Source organism: Bolinopsis microptera, chromosome 12 (genome assembly GCF_026151205.1).
Source record: "Bolinopsis microptera isolate Bmic1 chromosome 12, MBARI_Bmic_1.0, whole genome shotgun sequence".
Lineage (NCBI taxonomy): Eukaryota > Metazoa > Ctenophora > Tentaculata > Lobata > Bolinopsidae > Bolinopsis > Bolinopsis microptera.
This window is the reverse complement of record NC_087083.1, coordinates 13,441,928-13,465,986: the sequence shown is the minus strand read 5'-3', so window position 1 is coordinate 13,465,986 and position 24,059 is coordinate 13,441,928. Positions and strand designations below refer to the sequence as shown.

At 38.6% G+C, this 24,059-nt stretch overlaps 3 protein-coding genes across 4 annotated transcripts in view; 1 reads left to right on the top strand and 2 right to left on the bottom strand.

The window, feature by feature from the left end:
• The window catches only part of LOC134824371 (uncharacterized), an 89,199-nt gene that overhangs the window by 7,680 nt on the left and 57,460 nt on the right, over positions 1–24,059 (top strand). The window lies entirely within an intron of this gene.
• The window catches only part of LOC134824372 (NPC intracellular cholesterol transporter 2-like), a 57,389-nt gene that overhangs the window by 23,453 nt on the left and 9,877 nt on the right, over positions 1–24,059 (bottom strand). The window lies entirely within an intron of this gene.
• The window catches only part of LOC134824370 (2-oxoisovalerate dehydrogenase subunit alpha, mitochondrial-like), a 33,606-nt gene continuing 25,274 nt past the window's right edge, over positions 15,728–24,059 (bottom strand). Inside the window, exon 9 of the mRNA XM_063836266.1 lies at positions 15,728–16,288. Coding sequence (XP_063692336.1) covers positions 16,106–16,288 — 183 coding nt within the window. The 3' untranslated portion in view covers positions 15,728–16,105. The remainder of the gene's footprint in view (positions 16,289–24,059) is intronic.

The following is a 24,059-nucleotide window of genomic DNA, read 5'->3' as shown; positions in this document are numbered from 1 at the left end:
ATAAAGTAAGTAAAAGTTATTTTTAGCACAGCAACAATGGGCTGACATTCACGAATTGTGAGCACTGGATCTGTTTAATAAATCACGAACAGACGGCAGTGAAACAAAGTACAGTTGGAGTTATGCCAGGAATTCGTGATTGGTCTGTTACCAGGGTCATTTCAATTCGACCCTTAAGGGCAGGATATAGAGGATGCCAGGATGGTATGTAAATGCTTTTACGTGGTTAATGAATTGTTCATTTCAGGGACTTTTGCCAAGTCATCAACGGAAATGGTTAAATATTATAAGTGTTTTGGGGCACTTTAAGTATGATGCATGTAACAGGAATGCGTGGGTTGGTATTTTGGTTGGTAAGGACAGGTTCGACAGGGAAAAAACAAGGGAAAAATAAACTGCACGAGGATGCATTCTGGAACTGTATTTTAAGATTTTTCGTAAATGGAATTACAACTTTGGTTGATGGCCAAGTTCCTAATCTATATGGAAACCCCAATCTAGGCAAAGATAAAGGACAACAAACCCTTGTCCTGGTCCAATGAAATCACGCCATTCAGTCACGTGGTTCCCCCTCACCCAATCAAAACACCTCCTCCACTTGATGAGGAGATAAGGGTCGTGACGTACGCAAAATAACGTATGATATATTATACATGCTATATTAACACAAACCACGCTTTTAGGCTATCTTTTTTCGGCCGAATTCTAATCTCAGTTCACGTGCCACATTTAGGCGTGTCCCCGACCTACCGTGAAAGTATGATGTGATACTGATAACGAAATATTTGGGTCCAGTGGTGATACCAAATGGGGTGAGTGGTCGTGAAATGGAGCGTGTTGATAATAGGTCACATACCAAGAACATACTTTATCTGTCTGCTTTTTGTAGGGACTAATTTTATTACTTCTCCTTTTTCCTGTCAAAAGGGACAAATAAGGGTATTATGGTGGCCCCTCCTTTTAGCTAGAACCAGCACTGTACAACACAGCACAAGTTCATATCAGTATCACATGTGCCATGTGTGACGTGCGCTTTAGTTCTTAGGAAGTTTTCAGCGTGCGTAGGAAGGCCGGGAAGTGAATCTTCTGGAACATGGAAAATAAAACTCGGAACAGACAACGAAGTCAATGGTCATGTACTATAAATATGTTCCATTAGGTTCCAACTGTATAAGGTCATGGTTATTATCCGGTCTTGGGAAGGATAAATGGTAAATATTTTCACTGACACCCTCCTTCTAGGGTGTGAAATTAAAGCGGGAAATTAATTTAAGGGTGCAGACTTTTAACTTCCTGATATTCATCTTACGAATTTTTACTTAAACCTCAATACTTAAACGCCTATTACCTTAACCACACCTTCACCAAAAACCTCAACATAACTCTAACCAACATACCATATAAAAACTTCAACCCAAACCCCTAAAACCAACCCCTAGTCCTTTGTCATGAGGTTAATAAAGCCCGCTCTCAATCTGTCAGGTCACAAGTAGAGGTGTAGATGTGTAGTAGAGGTGTAGTAGAGGTGTAGTAGAGGTGTACCGTGTAGTAGAGGTGTAGTAGAGGTGTAGTAGAGGTGTAGTAGAGGTGTAGTAGAGGTGTAGTAGAGGTGTAGTAGAGGTGTAGTAGAGGTGTAGTAGAGGTGTAGTAGAGGTGTAGTAGAGGTGTAGTAGAGGTGTAGTAGAGGTGTAGTAGAGGTGTAGTAGAGGTGTAGTAGAGGTGTAGTAGAGGTGTAGTAGAGGTGTAGTAGAGGTGTAGTAGAGGTGTAGTAGAGGTGTAGTAGAGGTGTAGTAGAGGTGTAGTAGAGGTGTAGTAGAGGTGTAGTAGAGGTGTAGTAGAGGTGAGGTAGAGGTGAAGTAGAGGTGAAGTAGAGGTGAAGTAGAGGTGTAGTAGAGGTGTAGAGGTGTAGTAGAGGTGTAGTAGAGGTGTAGTAGAGGTGTAGTAGAGGTGTAGTAGAGGTGTAGTAGAGGTGTAGTAGAGGTGTAGTAGAGGTGTAGTAGAGGTGTAGTAGAGGTGTAGTAGAGGTGTTGTAGAGGTGTAGTAGAGGTGTAGTAGAGGTGTAGCCCACAACTATTACTCTAAAGAGCGACATTACGTCTTCATCATTCTAGAACACGAACTGTCTGATCGGACACAAAATAAACAATTTTTAGCGCTGACCAAGTGTTGGCTGAAGAAGAAGAGACAGGTAGGGAAACAGGTCGCATTAAAACTTGAGAAGCATTACAAATGATAACACTTATAATCACAAGATATGACAATAATAAAAACGGTATTCTTTCACGAGCAATGAAAGAATGAAGGTCGAAATTTGCTGAATTACAATGTCAATATTTATATATTATATTATATATTATATATATGTCATGTGAGATATAGCGTGACATTTAATATTAGACGATATGATGTAATGGGCTGGTCATTAAGCCGTATAAAACATTCGGACGAGAAAACTCTGTATTATTCATGATATGAGCATATTATCATTGAAATCAACAAGCATTGATATGCATTATGCATAGTGCAAAATCAGAACATAGGTATAGTGTGACAGTGACTAGACGGGAACGAATAAAATAGTACTATTTGCAGGTGAAATAATGTACTGCTAAACGTATGTCGATTTATTAATTATTTACAGCAATTCCTCAGGATACCGTGGGAATATCTGAACATAATAATGTTTTAAAACGCGTGGCAAAGATAAACAGTGTTTTCAAAGTGTCTTCATAAAGAAGCACCACCTATGATATGACGCACTAATTTCAACAGAATTCAACCGTAATTAAAACAATTCCAAGTTATGAACGTAGTATAATCGATGTGTCACACAGTAAATAGAGCGTAGTAAATGAAGATCAAGGCATCACATCGGATCGGGGTAAACTAACGAACAACGACAGTTTCAATAAAAACCTCATCTCCAGACATTCCCTAATCTCCTCTAGATCACTAGGAGAGTAGGGGGCTGGGGGGGGGGGGGGGGGGGGCCGGGGGGGGGGGCAACCTCACTAACTTAACCCTGATACAATCCTGCTTCCGCCCATAATTACAAATTAAACAATCTACCTGATATATCTAACGGTTCCTTCCAACTTCCATCCCACAAAAAGCCTTATACAAACGGGTCTATAAGTACCGCTATCATATATCATTCTATAAATAGAACACTAAGCTGGAGAGAATTATATCAACATATTATTTTCCTGTTCAAAGCGAAGGTGTATCCCAAGTAGGAGGGCGTCTAGAGCAAATGTCTAGACAGAAACTTCGGGAGGGTTGTTGTAAACCAACCAATCACAACGCTGCAAACCTGCCACGTGACATATACCAGCCAATCAGGTGACGGGAGGGTTGTAGTAAACCCTTGTGCCAGCTAACTAGGTACTGTTTGAAATTCCGTGGAAAAAAACCAATTTGATCGCAGCGATCAAGAACTGAAATTGATCTCGGGAATAGCGTTTTAGTTAGGAAGAGTATCACAGCCATGCTCCTGAGTGTCTAACCTCTACACTGTAGAGTTAGAAGGGTTGTTAAAATTGGATCTTTATGCAAGTTTAAACGAGTGAATTGTTTATTTGTGCTCTTATATTATATTACACTGCTCACTGCTCAGTGCTCCATGATATGTTATATGTGTGTTTAGCCGCGTATTGTAACCAGGGTCGTAAGTACCACTGCGGTAAATGAAAAGAATAGACAAAGCAGTGATGTCTACACTATCATACTAGCTTAGTAGGCATCATACGTGTGTTAATATTTTCAAAGGAACTAAAAGCACTGTATTTGTTTATTTATTGTTAAAATAAGCTGATGAATAAACGGAAAATTTCTCCATCAGCAATATTAATAACCAATTTACCAACGATTTCGATTGACTCGCGGCAATACTCGATCAAAGCTCATGAATGACGGAAAATAGAAATATAAGTCTGGTTGTCTAGATGACTCAGAGCAAGGAATTCTTAAGAATCACGATAAGATATCCCACCCTTTGCAGCATTTCGAAGCTTCATGAAATTATTGATATGGTCTGAAAATTGAGTAAGAAGCTTTGTAAAACTTGAATTTATGGATGGCCCCTTATCTAATACTAGGTAAAAATTATTCTTCATTCGTGCTATAAATAAAATATACTCTCAGCGTTAAGCCTCATGCGCAAATACGGGATCAAAGTATATTGACTAGCGGGTATTGAAGAAAGAAGAAACTAGAAATACTAACACCATAAAATCAGAAACAAAATTCCTCACACATTATAATATTACAACTTAAACCGATTCAAATTTCAGATTATAGTCCCCTTGAAGGCGAAGGGTAGAAGGGTAAGCACAGCCCCTCCAAAATCATATCAGTGCCAACTGGAACGGAAAACTAACGTAACAACACACAAGCTTGTCAGAACAGACACTGTATGGTAGAAAAGTGCAGAGCCGGAATTAGTCCTCGGGTTGCAACTGTAGACTATTGTCCTGTCCGGATTCTTTAGTAATAGACAAATTGAGTTCATGTTGAGGATTACTGAAGCTGTCTAACTAAATTCCTTTTGACAGATATACTGTACACACGTTTCCTGTTGTACAGGTGTTACAGGTGTTTTCTACCAGTTTGGAGATGGAGAAACCATTATGTTAGTGTTACAAAATTGTGTAAGAAGCTTCGTAAAACTTGATTTTATCTATTTAGGGGCCATCTATAAATTACGGATGGGGCCAGAGGGTTTCCGATTTTGGAGATGGAGAAATCAAACATGTCGTTAAAAATTAAACTGACAATAAATAGCACTGTCTGCTTTATCTCACTTTCTCTTTCTGTTTAGTTTATCGTTAGAAGATAGCGTAGATAACAATTTAAGTAGCGTGTCAAATATTGTCTATTTTAGGCGGCCATTTAATACAAATAAGGATTAAGGAGGCTAAAAACAGAATTATAAATCATTATAAGTCAGAACTGAGTTGAATCTCAGTATAACTATATTGCATTTGCATCAACTGCTCTTTCACTAGTCGAACAACATTTAAATGCTGAGACGTATTTTTGTGGCATGCGACAGCACAGTTTCCACGGTTGACCAATAAAATCTCAGAATCACGGTCACGTGTCAAGTTGTATGCTCCACCCATTAATAGATTAGGATTATATTAACAGAATTGCAACATAATTAGCTATTAGGGTTTAACCATTTAAGGATACTATTCATTGGGTTGGCAGTTTACAGTTTATATATTAGTCAACCCTGTATCTATTAATAGCGGCAAGATTAAAATATATCTGGATACCAAATTTGTAATGACACATGATGGTGATTCTGGATTTTTATTGGTCAACACTGGAACTGGAAGTGGAAACTTAAATCAACGCTGTCAAAAAATGATGTGGATCACCTCTTCACCAGTATATTTGCGCTTTTCATGCAAGTTAAAACAAAGTCTTCATGTTATGTAGCCAGGGTTTGGACTGGCTTTTACCCGCTTAAAATATTTCCATCGCGATACATAGCACTCAATAAATGTAATAGATTTGTAGTGTTGTAATTAGTTTAAAACTAATCTCAACTGAGTCACTCCAATTGGCACCTATCAATACAATTGCTCACCAATTTCTATAGTGTCACCTAGTCTAGGGAGTAGCTAAGGATCCATTGGATCTATGCGATCTCCTCGGTCGACTCAGCCGAATGATAGGAAACTTGATTGAGGGTTAAATGAGGAGGGGTACCTGTTAAAAGTTTAAGAAACTTCCTAGGATACCCCTTCGGCCTTCAGTACATACTGTAAAACATAGTACTATTAACTATTAACTATAGCAACTAATAGAACCTGTGCCTATAAATATATTGTGTTTAAACAGTAAACCACCAAAAACACCTTTATTAGTCAATACTACTTAGTCTAATGACCAATTATTGATTTAATTATTGTTAATTAATTGTTAATTATTGACGTGAAACGACTTACTTTCCCACTACTTCATATTGTTTAAACTCATAGCATAATCAGCGTTACATATATGACCAAAGGCCAACGAGGATATAACTAAAATAAATAAATGACAAAGGCCAACAAGGATAACTTAAATAAATAAATTAAATAACAAACCCTTTTGTTATTACGAACACAATACCCCCAACAAATGACGGTAACTTAAATAACGCACACAAGACAGCCACTAAATAACGAACACATAAAAGCCCATATAATGAATAATAGACCACATTGGCACACTAAAAGCGCTAAGCTGTGACATATCCATTATTTTGTGTTCCGGTTATCTTTTGACCAAAAGCTATGGGGTGATTATTACAAATCATGAAAAATATCAAAGCGGTGACCGTACCAAAATAACGACTTGAACATTAAATGACGGCTTCCCAAAAGTTTGATTGGCCCACCTTAGCGGTCAGTGATATACGGTATACCCCAAATGGGAGATGCTGTATTACTGAGGGGGACCGCGCAAGCTGCCAGCTTGAAGCTGGTCCCAGACGGCTGTGGGTCCTAATTATTTAAGGAATCTGTCCTTATTCGGCTGTCTTCATTATGACGTCAACACTGCTCAATTGAGAGACAAGAAGATTTAGAAAGTACACGGTTCAGCCGAAAGCAAAAGTAAGCATGGTTAATTTATAATTTTATGAGAATTAGACTGTCCTTATCTTGAGAGATTTAACTGAATGAAACCGCTCATCGGTCTAAAGTCAGGGAAACAAATGGTTACTCAATACTTGTCACAAGATAATGAGTAGAATTGTCATCGAGAATTCTATAATTATCACCGAATAATTAATACTAATTAAACAACAAAGCATAGCTCAAAGTGTGATGTAACTTTAAATCAGCTTCAATCAGATAACTGATTTGGTGTTATTACCGGCTCTAACACGAATCTGGGTTTCTCGTGAGAAATTAATCGTAGTATTACTAATTACAGAAATTAATCAAAGTAAATTACAAATTACAGAGTTTAAACAACTCTTTAAACAAAACACACCTATCCATTATCCAACGCTCTATTATATTTATAAGACGTATAAATACTTATATTGCCGAATATGGCCGTAAGATTAAGTTTATCTATAAATAACGATGACAATTATCAGTTCAACGCGTAGTGATAGTGATCAACTAAATACCTATAATCAATCTTCCATCATACTAAACTTATCATGATAACAAAACAAAAGCAACAAAAAAAGTTGCTCATAACAACTGAACGCGCGGAGAAACAATAAAACTTATACAGCCCAGTTATGAAGTGAAACTGAAGTTAATCACAATGTGTATGTGTCACCATTCAGTCGTAACAACTACATAATCCACCGCCTGCTGATGATGACGAGCTCAATGCTTGTAAAGAGGCTGAAGAATATCTAAAAATAGAAAAAAATCTCCGCAAGAAACATAACTTGGACGGCGTTCAGATACATAACATCATTTCGCAAGTAACGAGTTTAACGTCTTCACGAAATTTCGTTATTTATATTTTACGTAGGCAATAGCAACATTGTGACTCATCAAATATCAATTGTAAATATTGTAAAGTAATGTGATACAGCATGTGGTGTGCGTGTGATTGAGATCAGCGAAATCAGGTCACGACTCATGATGGTCTTATCTATCAATTATAAATAAATTAAACATTATAGTTATTTGAGGTCATGCTTATCTGTAGTGAATACATTAACCATGTGATGACCATGTGAACCAATTGATTACAACAAAGCGAGAGATTATATTATTGGGGAAACCGTCTAGAGGTCTAGTAATGCATACCTTCCCTTATTTGGTGAAAACGAGAATAAAAAATAAAATTCTCTTCAAAGTCAACAAATTTTGGTCCTAATCTAATTTTCAAGTGCGTGATCTATGTAAAGATACACTGAAATGCAGTGATTACATAATAGAAGAAGCAATCCGATATGATATTTCAAATCTATGACATATTTTCATAAGCAATTCGATCGGGGCACCCTGCTCGGCATTACTACGGTCACACACTGGAGGTGGCAAGTAGCCCTAGAGGCCTAGACGGAGGCCTAGACGGAGGGCGGACCGCTATTATACACGTTTAAGAGCGGTGCCACCCTACTAACCGCAAACCGCGCACTAAAATTACACTTCACTGATGCTGAGCTGAGAGGGCGGGGTGTCGTCACCATTTTGGTGACCAACATTTGGTAATTAACGTGGTTAACTCTACACTTAAAATAGAGGACATCTACTTTTTAATCTATTAATAGAAACATGTCCCTGTGTGTTAATACCATAGCATAGGTCTGTCACCAAGATGCACGGGAAGAAACATTTAAGAGGTTCCCGTATTGGACTATGTCCAATCGAGGTAGATTAGTCTAGACCACAGCCTTAAAATGGCCGTTTAAGTGGAACATATCAAGCCCTAGAGTGGACGTATAAGTGGAGCGTATCAAGCCTTAAAATGGCCGTTTAAGTGGATGGTATAGAGTTAAACTAGAAAGATCGCGAACAACTTCAAAGTATCTGTTGGACCGGGTATGATCAAAGCATCCAATCTCATTATGTACTTAAAATGTGAACCACTTAAATAAATTGGGTTGCTGATCATCAGGACAAGCAGAACTGCTATCAGATCATTGTACGTGTAGTACAGTAAGTGAAATATGTAAGTAGACTAGACTGAGATTAGCGTGAGACGAGCGGCAGGAAGATGATTCATGAAGATAAAAACCGCGTTTTAGTCAGACAGACGTATAGCACTTTATGCTTAATGTTTTAAAGTGTTGGCAGTACTTAGCAGCATTATAAAGCCGTTGGAAAATAAAGGTAGGGTCTTCGAAGCAGGGGAAGGCACAAATTGGAAAGGAGCCAAATGGCAAATACTGTTGAGCCAAGGTGCAGCTTAACATATTGTCATATAACTGAAGTTAATATTTCATTGAATCTCACTAATTCAAATAAAACGATATTTTAGTTCGGTGATTATATTACTGACTATAACTTTAACTTGACGAAATCCCTCCGGAAACTACATTCAAACACAACTACATTTACCAAAAAGTGACCATCCGTTGCAAATGAAGAGAAATTAGAACATAACTGATTTTAAATTTCCTCCTCCTAAAGCTTTCGAGTTTCGACTAGCAGGTTTCTAGCAGTAATAGTGTACATTGGGATAGTGTCGATACTAAACAACTCCAAAGTCCAAACCCTGGGAACATAAATATTGACAAGTATCCAAACATTGAACACGTACAAGGTTAAACGAGTACACGTGTGAATGAGAACAAGTAGCATAATGAACCACACCACGTGACACACCACGTGACACACCACGTGACACACCACGTGACACAGTGCAAGGAGCAAGTGAACAGGTCACGTGACAGTCGACAGGAGCAAGTAACCACATCACACCTCCCCAGCAACAATAAGCAACACTTGGCACGGGTACGGGGTCCTGCACCCAGTATAATGCGTGCAGACAAGCGGTACACTTCACCGTGATTGGCTCATTGTGATCACATGACAGGAGTACCCTCACTCGATTGGTTGGTGCGCTCATGGTGATCATGGCAACCTAGGAACCAGGTTGAATATAACATTAAACACATATATTTCGTATTTGTATGTTATAATGCACGCAATATTATACAGGATAAATACACATAATATACGGTTCAAAATATAATGATGATAATAAGTGGTGTGGCTCCACCCTTATAAACTTTACAACAGCTTGCATGCAAAAGTTGTCAACAGCCCAAAACATGCGTAACGGTCCGTCTGCACAAAGAAGAAGCGAGGAGAGAGAGCGAGCAAGGTTATACAAACTGTTGAGTTGAAGCGCGAGTAGCTTGGGTAGGTGTGATTAGGTGTGATTAGTTGTGGTGATTAGTAGGTGTGATTAGGTGTAATTGGTGGGTGTTGTTGCACTAATGAGAGGAGGATCAGGAGGAGAAGGTGTGATAGTACACCTGAGATCGGGGTGTCATGGGAAATATGATAAGTACTTACAAACAGTACATATTATAACATATTATAACATATTATAACATATTATAACATATTATAACATATTATAACAGTATACTAGTGATCGAGTGAGATTGGGGCGTGATTGGGTGTACTCTGCCAAGTTCGAGGTATTGACGTATTGACTGTATCGCAAAAGGCAAAGCTTCAACAAAGCAATCGTACAAATGATATCCCGGCTTTATGATTCTGGAGCACACTTTGGGAGAGCAGCACACGGTGTGACGTCATGACACGTGGTGTGACGTCATGATATCCCGGCTTTATGATTCTGGAGCACACTTTGGGAGAGCAGCACACGCTCACGCAGCTCAATGCTAAGTTTCGAGGTTCGAAAATACAATATCATACAATGCGAGCTACTCAGCACAATATGGTGTATCCAATCACGCATAATATTTGAAATGTATACATGTATTATAACGGTGTAGAAATGTTGTGTGTTCAGCGGGAAGGTCGAGCAAGTAAAGTGGTTTTTGAGATCATTACACGTGGTGTGACGTCATGACACGTGGTGTGACGTCATGACACGTGGTGTGACGTCATGACACGTGGTGTGACGTCATGACACGTGATACAGTATAAAGAGGTCACGTGATCAGTACAAGAAGTCAGCACTATCTCGCCCTCTACAAACAGAACTCCTTCAGCCTCGAGTGTTGAGACTTGCGTTGTTTAGCAAATTAGACCTTATACCACGTCCATTAATTAACCTTGTGTGTGTATGATGCTGGGCTGTGTGCCTGTGATTTGTTGCAAATACTGGGATAATCAGTCCTACCCACTCATTTCACCGGACTTTTCTGGAAATTTCTGGGAGGGTTAGGCCAGGGTTGGAGGGGCTGGGTTGCAAAGAGGACGGGCTGGTTATTTAAACAAGGTGAGTTATAGTAGCTGGAAACCTGCCAACTCCAGCGAAAATTACGTCACCCATCTCGAGTCAACTTTATACGCAGCTTGATTACATGACAAAACGTATACCGCTAGCGACGATAGCAGCGAGAGAGAGAGAGCTACTCAGTGGAATTTGACAGGAGCTAAAAATAGAACAGATTATGTAAGGACAGAACTCGATGGAGAGGGAGAGGGGGGAGAATATCAAGGAATATAATTACCTGCAGTGCTTGCTAGTGCTTAAATATAACTTGACAGCCTCTCTAAGGTTATATCATTCATATCTGGCTAATGTTCATATTTCTATATTCTGCCAAAGTTCGAACTACTACTATAATAACTAGAACTGGTTACATTTTATCAGAGATATAATTTCGGAAGAACTGTTTAAATGTATTCCATTGCAATTTCCAGGAAAAATAGACCAGAGGTATAGTTCAGACTTCAGAGTTTGAAAAATATCTACACAGAGAGTCGCAAAGGGCAATCTAGAAGGTCTGACACGAAATATATACATCGCTAGACAAGTGAACTAGCTGAACTAATTTAAGTTCCATTCCCAAAATAGCTGGGAACATAGTTCACGTTCCTAGATGATCCCCTCATAATATTAAAGTAGTGTACACCTGCTCTACCTAATTTGATTAAAGGGACGATGCTGCTACCACCAGAACAACTGACTATGTTAGAAAAGTGCTATTTTTACCTCCCACCTGGCTGATCAACAACAACCCACCAATACGCTGTGAGAACTGCGGCCACGTGACTCATTAAAACTAATAGCGTCCTGGTATTGCAGTCACGTGGTATGTGTGGACCAATGAGAACGGCCCGTGCGAGAAACCGAGAAAGCGGTAATTCAACACCCACAGATGAAAACAATGGACCAGTGGTTCTGCAGGAAGGTGAGGTCATCCTCAGTTAGCACTTTTGTAACTCACAGAGTCACGGACCCCTTTCTCTCACCCAACCAGAGCCCGGAACGGTTCCACGTGACTTTTGTTTTAGCCACTCAGGAGAACAAAAGCCGATCACGTGTTCCGGAGATAAGGATTTTATCCTGATTGAATAATGTTTTTAGCGAGCGACTTGTTGGGAAGGTGATGTAACGGGTACCACGTGGTAACTGCGGGTTAAATCACTGGTAGAGAGTCTTTATTAAGGACACAATGCATTGCAATGATAATGGGAATTGAGTAATAATTTTAAAATTTCGCAACACCACCATTTCATCGCGTGCCCGATAAAGTAGGATTTAATTCCCGCCCCTAAAATTAGCCAAATTCCGCTCCATAGTAATTATATTAATTTCTTCCATTACTCCACCTTTACAGCATTTAAAGTCAATGCCCGCAATGAATCTAAAATAAGGCTCGGACATTAAATAATAAAGGCCTGAAAAATGCGGAAGGATGACATTTTCTATGTATTCGAGACTGGATATTAGTATTATGTCGCCTGATGACGACCATAACTTCTATACTATTTGAAAGCAAAACAATGTATTGAAGCATAGCAGTGGAACGAGTTTTAGATAGAAATGAATTTAACATGTTAAATCATTTTGCGGTATTCTTCCAATTGTACATAAAACAAATACGACAGAAACATGACAAACCTAAATATAAGTTATATATTATAACTCAGAAAAAACAAAAAGTGAAAGTATGAACTTCCCACATAGAGTCTATAATTGTGATGACAGATACTGTAGGAGGAGTTCTAACACTTTTCAGAAAATATTTAACAGTTCACGGAAGCATTTTAAAGTAAAGATAACTTTCCCAGAGAGTGACACTGAATGATTTAATAGCTATTTTCCCGATTTGATCGACACTTTTTAAATGAAACGGACAGGGTTGCATATTAGTATGAGAACTAAGTAATTAGTTAATTACTTAGTTAATTAACTAAGCGATTATATGAGAATTCATTAAGAAATTTCGTCTGCTCTGTCATTTGTCAATTCTGTCGGTGACGGGGATGAAATGGACAAACTAAACTTTTCAAGTTTTTAGTAAAACAACCAAAAACATGGCTTGTGAAGTTCTGATCAGTGCAGTTATAATGTCCGTAAATATTGAAAACCATGACTTAATACTAAAGCAGGGTTTAATCACGATCGGATATTAGAATTAGAATCAAATTTACACAGCAATACAATAATAATAGTAAATAATTGAGAGATGCTTCAATCTGCTGTGCAGGACAATCAAATCAGTCAAAAACTGTTAATAGAGTACCCTTCTAAGGACTAGCAATTAAAACATATAGTAAAAAGATAATAAGTTAATGAGTATAAAGTATGGTATATTGGTATGGTTGGTTAAAACATTGAACTGTGGGCATCTTACTATATATAAAGCGAGACGATATATATATATATATATATATCTGTGCCATTTTACTGACACCGCGGCATCAACTTTAACGCGACTTTCCGCATAAACCGTAAAAGATATACAACTGGAACTTTTTTGGCTGGGTCAAATGCTTTAATGGCCTTCAAATCAGCATGAAAAAATAAAAAATTGGCCAAGGAATAATGATTTTAGAGCCGAAATTTGGACCCCCAAGTGGTGTCAAAAACGCCAATTAAATAGGTAATAATTATTTTAGTATTTTGAGTCTTGACACCGTTTAGGGTTATATTATACGGGTTCCTGCTAGTGAATATAATTGACACGTACATGGTCATGGAAACGCTATATAAAGAAGCAGTAAAATACCATTCATACTTTGTGCCAGGCAGGAGTTTAAAAGAAGTAAACCAAAAATTCCTAAGTGTGGATCAAAGGCTTAAGAATAAAGATGTAGACAATGTCGTCAACATCAAATGGAAAGACAATCGATACCAGTAGCTTCGTCAATCTAGCCTGAGATCATCTTAGATATTTTCAGATTGATCGGAATTCTAAACTGTGAGGTATTTAGTGATGCTAAATACGTAAATCATAAATTCTTAACTAAGGTGGGAAATAAAATGCTATGATCTCAGACAATCTTCACTTAAATAGAAAACCACCAAACTTAACATTCCATTTAACAGCAGGTGCTGGGACAAGCTGACAACGCAATAATCTATTAATAGAAACAAATCAAATGATCTATATAAATGCCGATCCTATAATGCTTAGCAAACGATGAATCATGATTGCATTGCTTAGTACAAAATATTTGCAATGTTGTGGTCTTGATCTAACTGTTTGAATCTTGACTAGCGAGCCAAAATTAGAGCTGGATAATAGCCCAATATAAAGGTGACTACGACAAATATCTCAGGAACGCAAGGTCAGATTTTAATACGGTTTTCCTACTTGTTCGTCTCCGGCAGCTTTATCACATTTGTTAAAACTAAACAAATAATTTTTACCCTCCCCCCTCTGCCCTTTACACTGGTATTATATTCATAGGGAACTGTTAAAGTTTGACGGTGTAAACTTTAACATTTTAACGGCGCAAGGAAAAATTTTCGATCAAATGCAACTGTACCGACAAACAACGGCTATATTGTTCAGGGTATTAAGATACACTGTTCACTTAAAGAGCCATGACTCTTTAGGTCAAATTATCTATAATCTAGAAATAGCAGGGATGGAGATGACATTTCACATGGCGAAAATGGCAGCTCTACTTTCTTAAGAAAAGTGTGGTGACCCAGAATTAGCTATATGTTGGTGTGCCTACCAGGTGCCTGTCCGCGATGCAGCAAGAACCTCGCTTAACTGTGGAGATGCCGTTTCCGTTTAAGATAATAAATTGTGCATAGTTAACTGCTGATGCCCTGTGAAATCTTAAATGATTTCGGAACATACTTCTTCCGGGACATACTTTTCCGAAACATAGCACTTTCTATTAAATGGAATATTAGCAGATGCCAAAATACGGAACCCTGAAATAGCAGCAAACAATTTCAGAATAGTCAGTGAAGCAGAAACGTCAAGATTAAGGTCACCGCTCAAAATGTCCCGCCAATAAATTTTAGAGGCGGATTTCCGCAAAGTTATTGATAATTCGATAAATTTAACTTTGGACGCGCGGCTTATGAATAGAAGGTGGAATGGTTTATTTTTCGTAATTCCCCGTATATTTTTCATTGTATGATTGTACTAAAGCCTTTATTGACAAAAGAACATTTTTGTCTTAGAGCGGGGTAAGGTAGTAAAAATAATTACTGAATATATTGGGACGGTCGATAAAATCGAATAGTACCATATTTTAAACCAGTCTGAAGATATATCTGAACGTACGTTAATTAAGGCGCGCGCGCGTTGCGCCTAAGCGCCTTAGCTTTGAATTACGCGCGGCACGAATAGCGCAACAGTATTAGCAAAATTTGTCTCAGCGTTTTCCGTATCCTATATTATGTAGACCCATCCATCCACTTCTATTTGTAAGCGAAACCACAACCAGGTGCGACCTCCGCAAATGACCTCCACAGTCCACAGGGAAGCGTGCACAAACTGGAGTGATAGAAGAGCAAACTTGATCACTATATTATTCACTATACCTTTCTATTCGAAGCCTTCCCTTTTCGGTTGAACTTTATTAGAGATTTATTCGTTTGAGCAAAGATCTTAGATGTTACGGTTATGAGTTGGCTATCACCAATTTAGGCATTAAGTACAACGCAATTGGCTTCAAACAGTTCAAAGCCGTAAGGAGGGACAATTGAGGCATGCTGAGATGCAAGACTTAAGAATGTACAGTGGCCAAATGGGGTGATGGGGAATACCAGGGGAGGGTCAAACATGATTAAATATATTTACCTTTATAGCTTTATGTGAGAGAAATGTTTTGTGTACAATTAATACAAGCTCATATCATGAGTTTCAAAACGGAATGGAAAAAGAATTTAACTTACAACAATATTTCACAAAATCTAAGACATTCAACTACACCTCTACCTTTCTCCCCCAAAAAAGAAATAACAAAATTCCGTACTATAATACGATTGAATTAATTTTAATAGTAGATATGATTCATATTGTATTATATAATAAATATTAAGTAGCATAAAGTAAGTAAGTACATGTATATAATATATACAAAACCAAACTCGGTCGACAAAAGTCGTATTTATACGAATTTTGTCGACCGAGTTATTATTTATAAATAATAACAAAAACGAAAGGAAACCCTGTGCCTGTTTTACAAATCACAACAATTTTTCCAAAGTAAGTAAATCCTAAATTCTCTTCTTAAACATCGTAATCTTTCAGATTGTAATGTTCTCCGTAGATCTTCAAATGTTCTTCTAGGTGCTCTTTTTGCTCGGCTATTTGTGTGGAATGCGAATCGTAAACGTCGTCAAATACCAGATATGGGGAGGGTTTCAGGGCACTTTCAGCCACGTTGAACGCTGCCATTATCTCTTTTCGACACTGAAAATATAAAAGTTTAATACGGGAAATGTTTCATGACCCCTGGATACACTACAAAAACTTGTAACCACAGTGAATGGAGTTGGTTTAGAAACATGTAAGAGATACGATGGTTTAACTTGTAGAAGCTTTCAATAAACATGTGTTAATCGTCGTCAGCTGAAGGTGATGGGGTGGAAAATAACCACGGATTGTGTGATGACTGTGCCTACTTCTAAACTTCTGAATAAATTAAATTTTGTAAATTTGTTCAATAATTAGGTAGGTTGATGAGAAAAATTGCCACCTATTTAAATACGTTGGAATATTTGAAAAGCACGGAAAGAATTTATGATTCGTTTCTTTTTTATTTGATTGACATTTGTTCCTAATCTTATCTAAAGCAAAACAATTCTGTGACACGTGTAACCAAGACAATGTTAATATTATGTATCATGGAATTCCAGGGTAATGTAATTATTGGACAAAATGGGTGTCCTAACTTTACAATTTTACATAAGTTTCAACAAAAGCGTTGCAAATCAAATTACTAGACGATTGAAAGCTATTCCGTTAATTTGTAAAATATGTACATTTTGTCTGCAATTATTATAGTCAGAATTCAGGTACACGTCTTGTAACTGTGTACATTAAAACCCCGATTTACCGCAAACCCCGATTTACCGCGGCCATCTCCTTTCCCCAAATAGGGCTTAACATGCATAATGTAAACAAACAAAACCCCGATTTACCGCAAACCCCGATTTACAGCGGATGTTTCCTTTCCCCAAACTCCGCGGTAAATCGGGATTTTACTATATAAGGCAATTATACAGCTCATAAGTGCACTGTATCTGGAGACCATCTTTATACAAATGAAAGTATATTATAAGGGTATTATACCCAACAATGACCGGCGAACTGATAGCTACTTCAGATGCAATGAAACTACGATCTTCTGAATAAAATGAGTATATTATAAGGTAAACATCTAGTGGAAACATAATACAGTCTACAGATTGGCAAGGGAAGATATTCCTACAGTACATATTCAGTTAGCGTAAACAGCGGACCACCGTACACTGAACTTACTGACACCAAGTGTTACGTTATACATTGTATGTAAATGTATAATTCATAATGTATAATGTATAATGTATAATGTATAATGTATAATTCATAAATTGTTTAACATCGCAGTGTTCACTGTTCAGTAGGAAGCATCCATGTTAAAATATCTATTTAAATAGTTTAAACATTCTTCATTTATAGACACCTATTCATAGTATGGAGTGTGAACCTCTGAATTCCAACTTTATGGCAACAAGCAAAACCGTTCGATAACGTGCAAATAATCATTTGGCACAGTCAGTTTTTCGACGTTAAAATACGTTGACAATTTTTCGAAATCTTTGAATGGCAGATGAGTGCAATAAGAAAAACAAGCCCTCCCAATTATCATCATGATTGTAGCGAGCGACACAATTTTGGAAAATATGGACTTTGATTATTCTGCTTTAATTGAGCGGGATTTAAATGGTACTTGAGTTCAAGTTTATGCATACATGAATTCTCAAGAAGGTTTTCGGGGTACTTTGGTAGTTCAATTACCTAGATTTTTAGTACGTGTAATTTGAAAGATAATTTCTGTTACTAGGGTTGAACGACCTTATCAGTTGATGACTGGATTTCAAGTTTTCCGGGAATTTGGGATTGAATCGAAAGCTGGTGCTTTTGGGATAAAGGGTCCGTGAAAATAACAGGAAAATCTAAAAGCCAGATTGTTTCAATGGGGAAGATGAGGAATATTGTAAATTATCAGAGACTATACCATAGACTATACTATAGACTATTAATACTATAGACTATACCAGAGACTATACTATAGACTATATTATAGACTATACTATAGACTATACCAGAGACTATACTATAGACTATATTATAGACTATACTATAGACTATACTATAGACTATACTGATAGTCTTTCAAGTTTCCAAACCTCTTTAAATTATCAAATAATTTTATTGTGTTATAGATGCTTTGTTACTTTGATTTTAAATCTAATTCTAACTATTGTATTTATTATTAAAATGTTTCTCAATGAAAAATCAAAACGTGTGCATTTAAAATGGCCCTCTTCAAAAATCGTGAATTATGGAAATCGCTTGAACCTGGTTTCATCATGGTGATAAAATGTATTCCGAAATGATATGACTTCCACTTTGCCACACTATTAAGGGAATATTTACCGTACAAGTTCCGATGAGGAACCTTTCCTTGAAATCACTGATAAAAAATTGGCTTAGATCCGGGCAAACTGGGTTTAGATATCATACCATCTGAGATATTGTGTTAATACCAAACTGCTAATTAGATTTTAATTTAAAATCTAATCAACCTATCAGAGAAGGAGTGATAAGAAAAATTGGTATGTTCTATATTTAAGGAGGTTCAACAAAATTAGAAATGGCTGGGAAAAGGCACATTATTTGACTGTCAACGTTAAAATGTTGTTTAGATTGTTTCTCTTTGGTTTCACAGCTGGGTTTACAGCTAGGTCGACTCAATCAATCACAGACACAGGTACTTCAATAAATGACTTTTAAAAATTGTCTTTACTTTTACGCTCAAACATCAATGCTACATTATCTGCCTTAATTAATTTGTACGGTCCTCTTATTTGAGCAATTAATTAATTAATTTTCCTCTATCAGAAACAACTATAAAGTCAATTTCGAGAGAATTTTGATGAAGACCCTCCCCCCCCCCCCCCCCTTAATTAATTTGTACGGTCCTCTTATTCGAGCAATTTGCCCTTCGCTGCGCATGATAAGGGCCACCTGCTCGCATTTTTGGTAGGACACTCAAATTTGGGCCCTTCAGAGATTAATGGGTCGGTAGAAGTGCCGCTAGAATTGGATGGTCGATCCCTGGAAAGATGTACGGAAACACTTGATAAAATGAAGCATATCGCTGAGGTACAGAGATAATCAAGTTCTTAATCGATTTATCGCAAATCAAATCATCAACATATTATATACATGAATACTTAAAGCTTTAAAGGTCCCTTGTATCGAATAGAAATATGGAGGTTAAGAAACATCGCATTTCTTCAGGGATTTCAGATGGAAACAGCTGATTCGATAAAGCAATGGGAACTAGTAGGTCGTTTTTGCAACTCTTTGCGAAAATATTCAAACTGCGTGTCTTCAACAGGGCTAGGACCTGAGTTCATGAAACTGGTCGCAGATTTGTCAACAGATATGCTAGCTCTTTGTGAAGATGGAATAGGTGATCTATTTATAGATTGTAAGTATGGTCGGTTTATTTCCAACATGTTGCACAATAGTGGTATTGCTAATAGTTGTATTACTATTACATGTAGTTACTCTTGTACACTGCACTGTACAGTGTACAGTCAAACCCTGATTGAGTGGGATTCAGTGTTGGAGATGCAAATTTGAGTAACATTTTACGGCTGATGATGTCAATATCGGAATTTTGATTTATTAAATTAAAAGCCGCTGTAAATTCCCAAATTATAAATAATCTCGAGAATTTCCACGGCAAGCTATCAAAATCAGTGTTAATCAACTTCAGTGAGATCAATGGCTCCTATGGAATTCACAGGGACAATCCTGACTTCTCCAACAGAAAGTGCTTTGGGATCAAAATTAAATGGTAAAAACTGTTTGAAGCAATTGGACCTAATAATTATAAATAGTTACTAATTCTAATTAATGATTATTAATATAAATGTACAAATAAATTAATAATATAACCCATGCTACCAGGTAAGGGTGATTCTGAATTATGTGGTCCAGCATTACCCAACACGACAACATAGTTCTATTCACGTGTTGTCATTTAACAGTTAACAATCCGATACATCGTGTTTTTGCTAGATTTCGCGGACCTTTACTGATAGTTGAAATTCGACATATGACGTCATCTAGCGTCATCTAGCGTCATCTAGCGTGAAATATCGCCAGATGATGATAGATGACGCTAGATGACGCTAGATGACGCCAATTAGCGACATTGTCGCTAAGTGCACGGCACCTTTCGAATGTCGCTATCTAGCGCTATCTAGCGCTATCTAGCGCTATCTAGCGCTATCTAGCGCTATATGACGCTATATGACGCTAGATGACGCTAGATGACGCTAGATGACGCTAAGCACGCAGCACTGACGCCAGGCGACAGATAGCGCTAGTTTCATAAAATTTCCGCCTTTTTTTTTGCGACATCTAGCGCTATCTAGCGCTATCTAACGCTATATGTCGCAACGACATCTGACGCAGCGCTATCTAGCGCTATCTAGCGCTATCTAGCGCTATCTAGCGGAGAATGTCGGTCTGTGACAGTTTACGCTAGATAGCGCTATCTAGCGCTAGATATCGTGGCGACAGCTAGCGCTAGATAGCGCGGCGTCATCTAGCGCTATCTGGCGTAAACTAGCGCTAGCTAATGAAGAATGTCGGTTTGCGACAGTCCACGCTAGATAGCGCTATCTAGCGCTATCTAGCGCTAGATATCGTGGCGACAGCTAGCGCTAGATAGCGCTAGATAGCGCTATCTAGCGTAAACTAGCGCTAGCTAATGAAGAATTTCGGTTTGCGACAGTCCACGCTAGATAGCGCTATCTAGCGCTATCTAGCGTGGCGACAGCTAGCGCTAGATAGCGCGGCGCCATCTAGCGCTATCTAGCGTAAACTAGCGCTAGCTAATGAAGAATGTCGGTTTGCGACAGTCCACGCAGTACGCGTAGACACATGGGCTATCATGTCACATTTGAATCCAAACCCTCACCCCAAAGCTATCAAAGTTATCTAGCCTTAATTGACGATGTCAATTCATCGCAGCTCGGCGAGGCACAGAAGCGCATTTCGCAGATCTAGCGAGAAGCATAATTGGATGCGCGGCGCGGCACAGTAACGCTTATAGCTTAATTAGCAGAATAACTTGCAATTTAGTAACGTATAATATGTGCTAAATTTTGTACGAACAAGTAAATTATTTGATCATTGTTAATGGACTAGCCCGAAGCGACGTGCGCTACTTCGTACTTCTTGGCTTGGACTAATATTTTGAGAAAAAGCGGCGCGTGATAGAAAATCAATGTTTTGATGGTTTGGCGAATGTTGACGATGTCATAGTCATACCTTATACCTTTCGTCTTTCCAGTTGGAGGTGCACGATAAAAATAAAGTTGCTCGGATTTTCAAAATTTTTGTTCACATTTTTTGGAGAGTGTGAGCCTTTTTACAATATAAATTTTTGTCATACGTTTTTGGAATCATCAGTGACTTTCGCATAGGTGCCAAAATTGGTGATGCGTGGCTTTGCGGGAGCAAAAGTTAATCTAAAACTTGCGTACTTTATCGAAATTCGAGGATTTTTGACGTATTATTCGGATATATTTTTGGTTCCTTGAATGAGATCATTCTGAAAATTTGTGAATCAAAAAACCTTCCAATAGGGCTTTCACAACTGTCCGAAAATTTAGTGGATTTTGGAGTTGATATAATAATTGATATTGACGATGTTTCACCTAACCATGTGCTTGCTTTCGCGCCACTTCGGGCGCGCTTGTTTCAGAGTTCAAGTCCACGAACCCTAATGTGAAGGTTCGTGCGCGCGCGCGCAGTGCTGACAACAGCGTCTATGTAGCGCATGTAGTCTTGGCACTTCTCCCTCCAGTATGCAGTAACCACTTTTCAGGTTCCTATAGTGCATAGTGACAGTGTATAGGGGTTAATTAGGTATAAACTACAGTACAGCTGTACTTACATTTACATTCACAAGCATGCAAGCTCACCTGGTCCAATGAGCGGGAAACGGACTACAAGGTCTGGTGACGTCATAGTCACGTGACAGCTCATACATCATAGGCTCATAATTACGTGACCTCAGACCCAATCAATGATTAATCAGGTTCGGGCATGGTCAGCCCCTGTCACCCGATCTTGAGGTGACGTATGACACCTCGTTTACGCAATCAATGTCTGAAAGGCTACACACGTTGCATATGAGGACAAAAGCGCGGAAAATTTTGGCACCCTATACACACACACACACACACACACACACACACACACACACACACACACACACACACACACACACAGGGTTAGGGTTACTGTTACTGTGATAGGATATGATATCTAGCGCTATATGACGCAACGACATCTGACGCAGCAACATATAGCGCTAGATAGCGACATCTAGCGCTAAATAGCCTGGACTGACACGACCCGAAATTCTTCGCTATTTAGCGCTATCTAACGCTATTTAGCGCTATCTAACGCCAGATAGCGCTATCTAGCGCTATATGTCGCAACAACATCTGACGCTATATAGCGCTATCTGGCGCTATATAGCGCTAGATAGCGTGAACTGTCGTAAACTGACCTATCCCGCTATCCAGCGCTTGATGTCGCCTGCGTCAGATGTCGTCGCGTCAGATGTCGTCAGATGTCGCTATCTGGCGTCATCTAGCGTCATCTAGCGTCAGATGTCGCGGCAACATATAACGCTAGATGACGCTAGATGACGCCAGATAGCGCTATCTAGCGCTATATGTCGCAACAACATCTGACGCTATATAGCGCTATCTGGCGCTATATAGCGCTAGATAGCGTGAACTGTCGTGAACTGACCTATCCCGCTATCCAGCGCTTGATGTCGCCTGCGTCAGATGTCGTCGCGTCAGATGTCGTCAGATGTCGCTAGATGGCGTCAGATAGCGTCAGATAGCGTCAGATGTCGCGGCAACATATAACGCTAGATGACGCTAGATGTCGTCCCTAGAATTTTTATGAAACTAGCGCTATCTGTCGCCTGGCGTCAGTGCTGCGTGCTTAGCGTCATCTAGCGTCATCTAGCGTCATCTAGCGTCATATAGCGTCATATAGCGCTAGATAGCGCTAGATAGCGCTAGATAGCGCTAGATAGCGCTAGATAGCGCTAGATAGCGCTAGATAGCGACATTCGAAAGGTGCCGTGCACTTAGCGACAATGTCGCTAATTGGCGTCATCTAGCGTCATCTAGCGTCATCTAGCGTCATCTATCATCATCTGGCGATATTTCACGCTAGATGACGCTAGATGACGCTAGATGACGTCATATGTCGAATTTCAACTATCAGTAAAGGTCCGATTTCGCCATGTAAAAACTAAGACATTTATGTGCCAGCAATGGTTTTAGAAGCTGTTCATGACATAGTATTATATCCCATTCAGCATTTAGACGACGTGTTCTTATAAAGCTACCATCTTACTTGTTTTTGATTTATAGGTAAATGTCCAAAGTTTGACCAGTTTAATTTAATTTAATTGTCCATATATATACATAATAAGGTGACATAGTAATTTTATAATGTTTGCGATTTCTTTGTCTAAACACAAGGAAATATGCGGGATAGTGCTGTGTAGCTACTCAACGTGCCAAATTCTAAGAAAAATTTTATCAAATTCGTGGGCATTGCCTACTCCTTGAATGTTTACGCAACTAATGCAATTATTTCATTATCTTAAGGGCCAAGGGGGGTTCACCCTAATTTTCTTGTTAAATTTTATTTCGAGATAGCAATTTTTTAACAAACTAGAGCCTTTGATCAAACTTTTGAGGGGGTTCCGGACTCCGGGTGCCCGCGGGACAGCCACGCCCATATTCGATTCAAATACGAGTTCAGGGGACCACTAGCTACAAGTATAGCACATAAAATCTGGGTTTTTGAGCATGTTAAGATGATTTCCAGCCTAATTGGGCATAATTTGGATCAA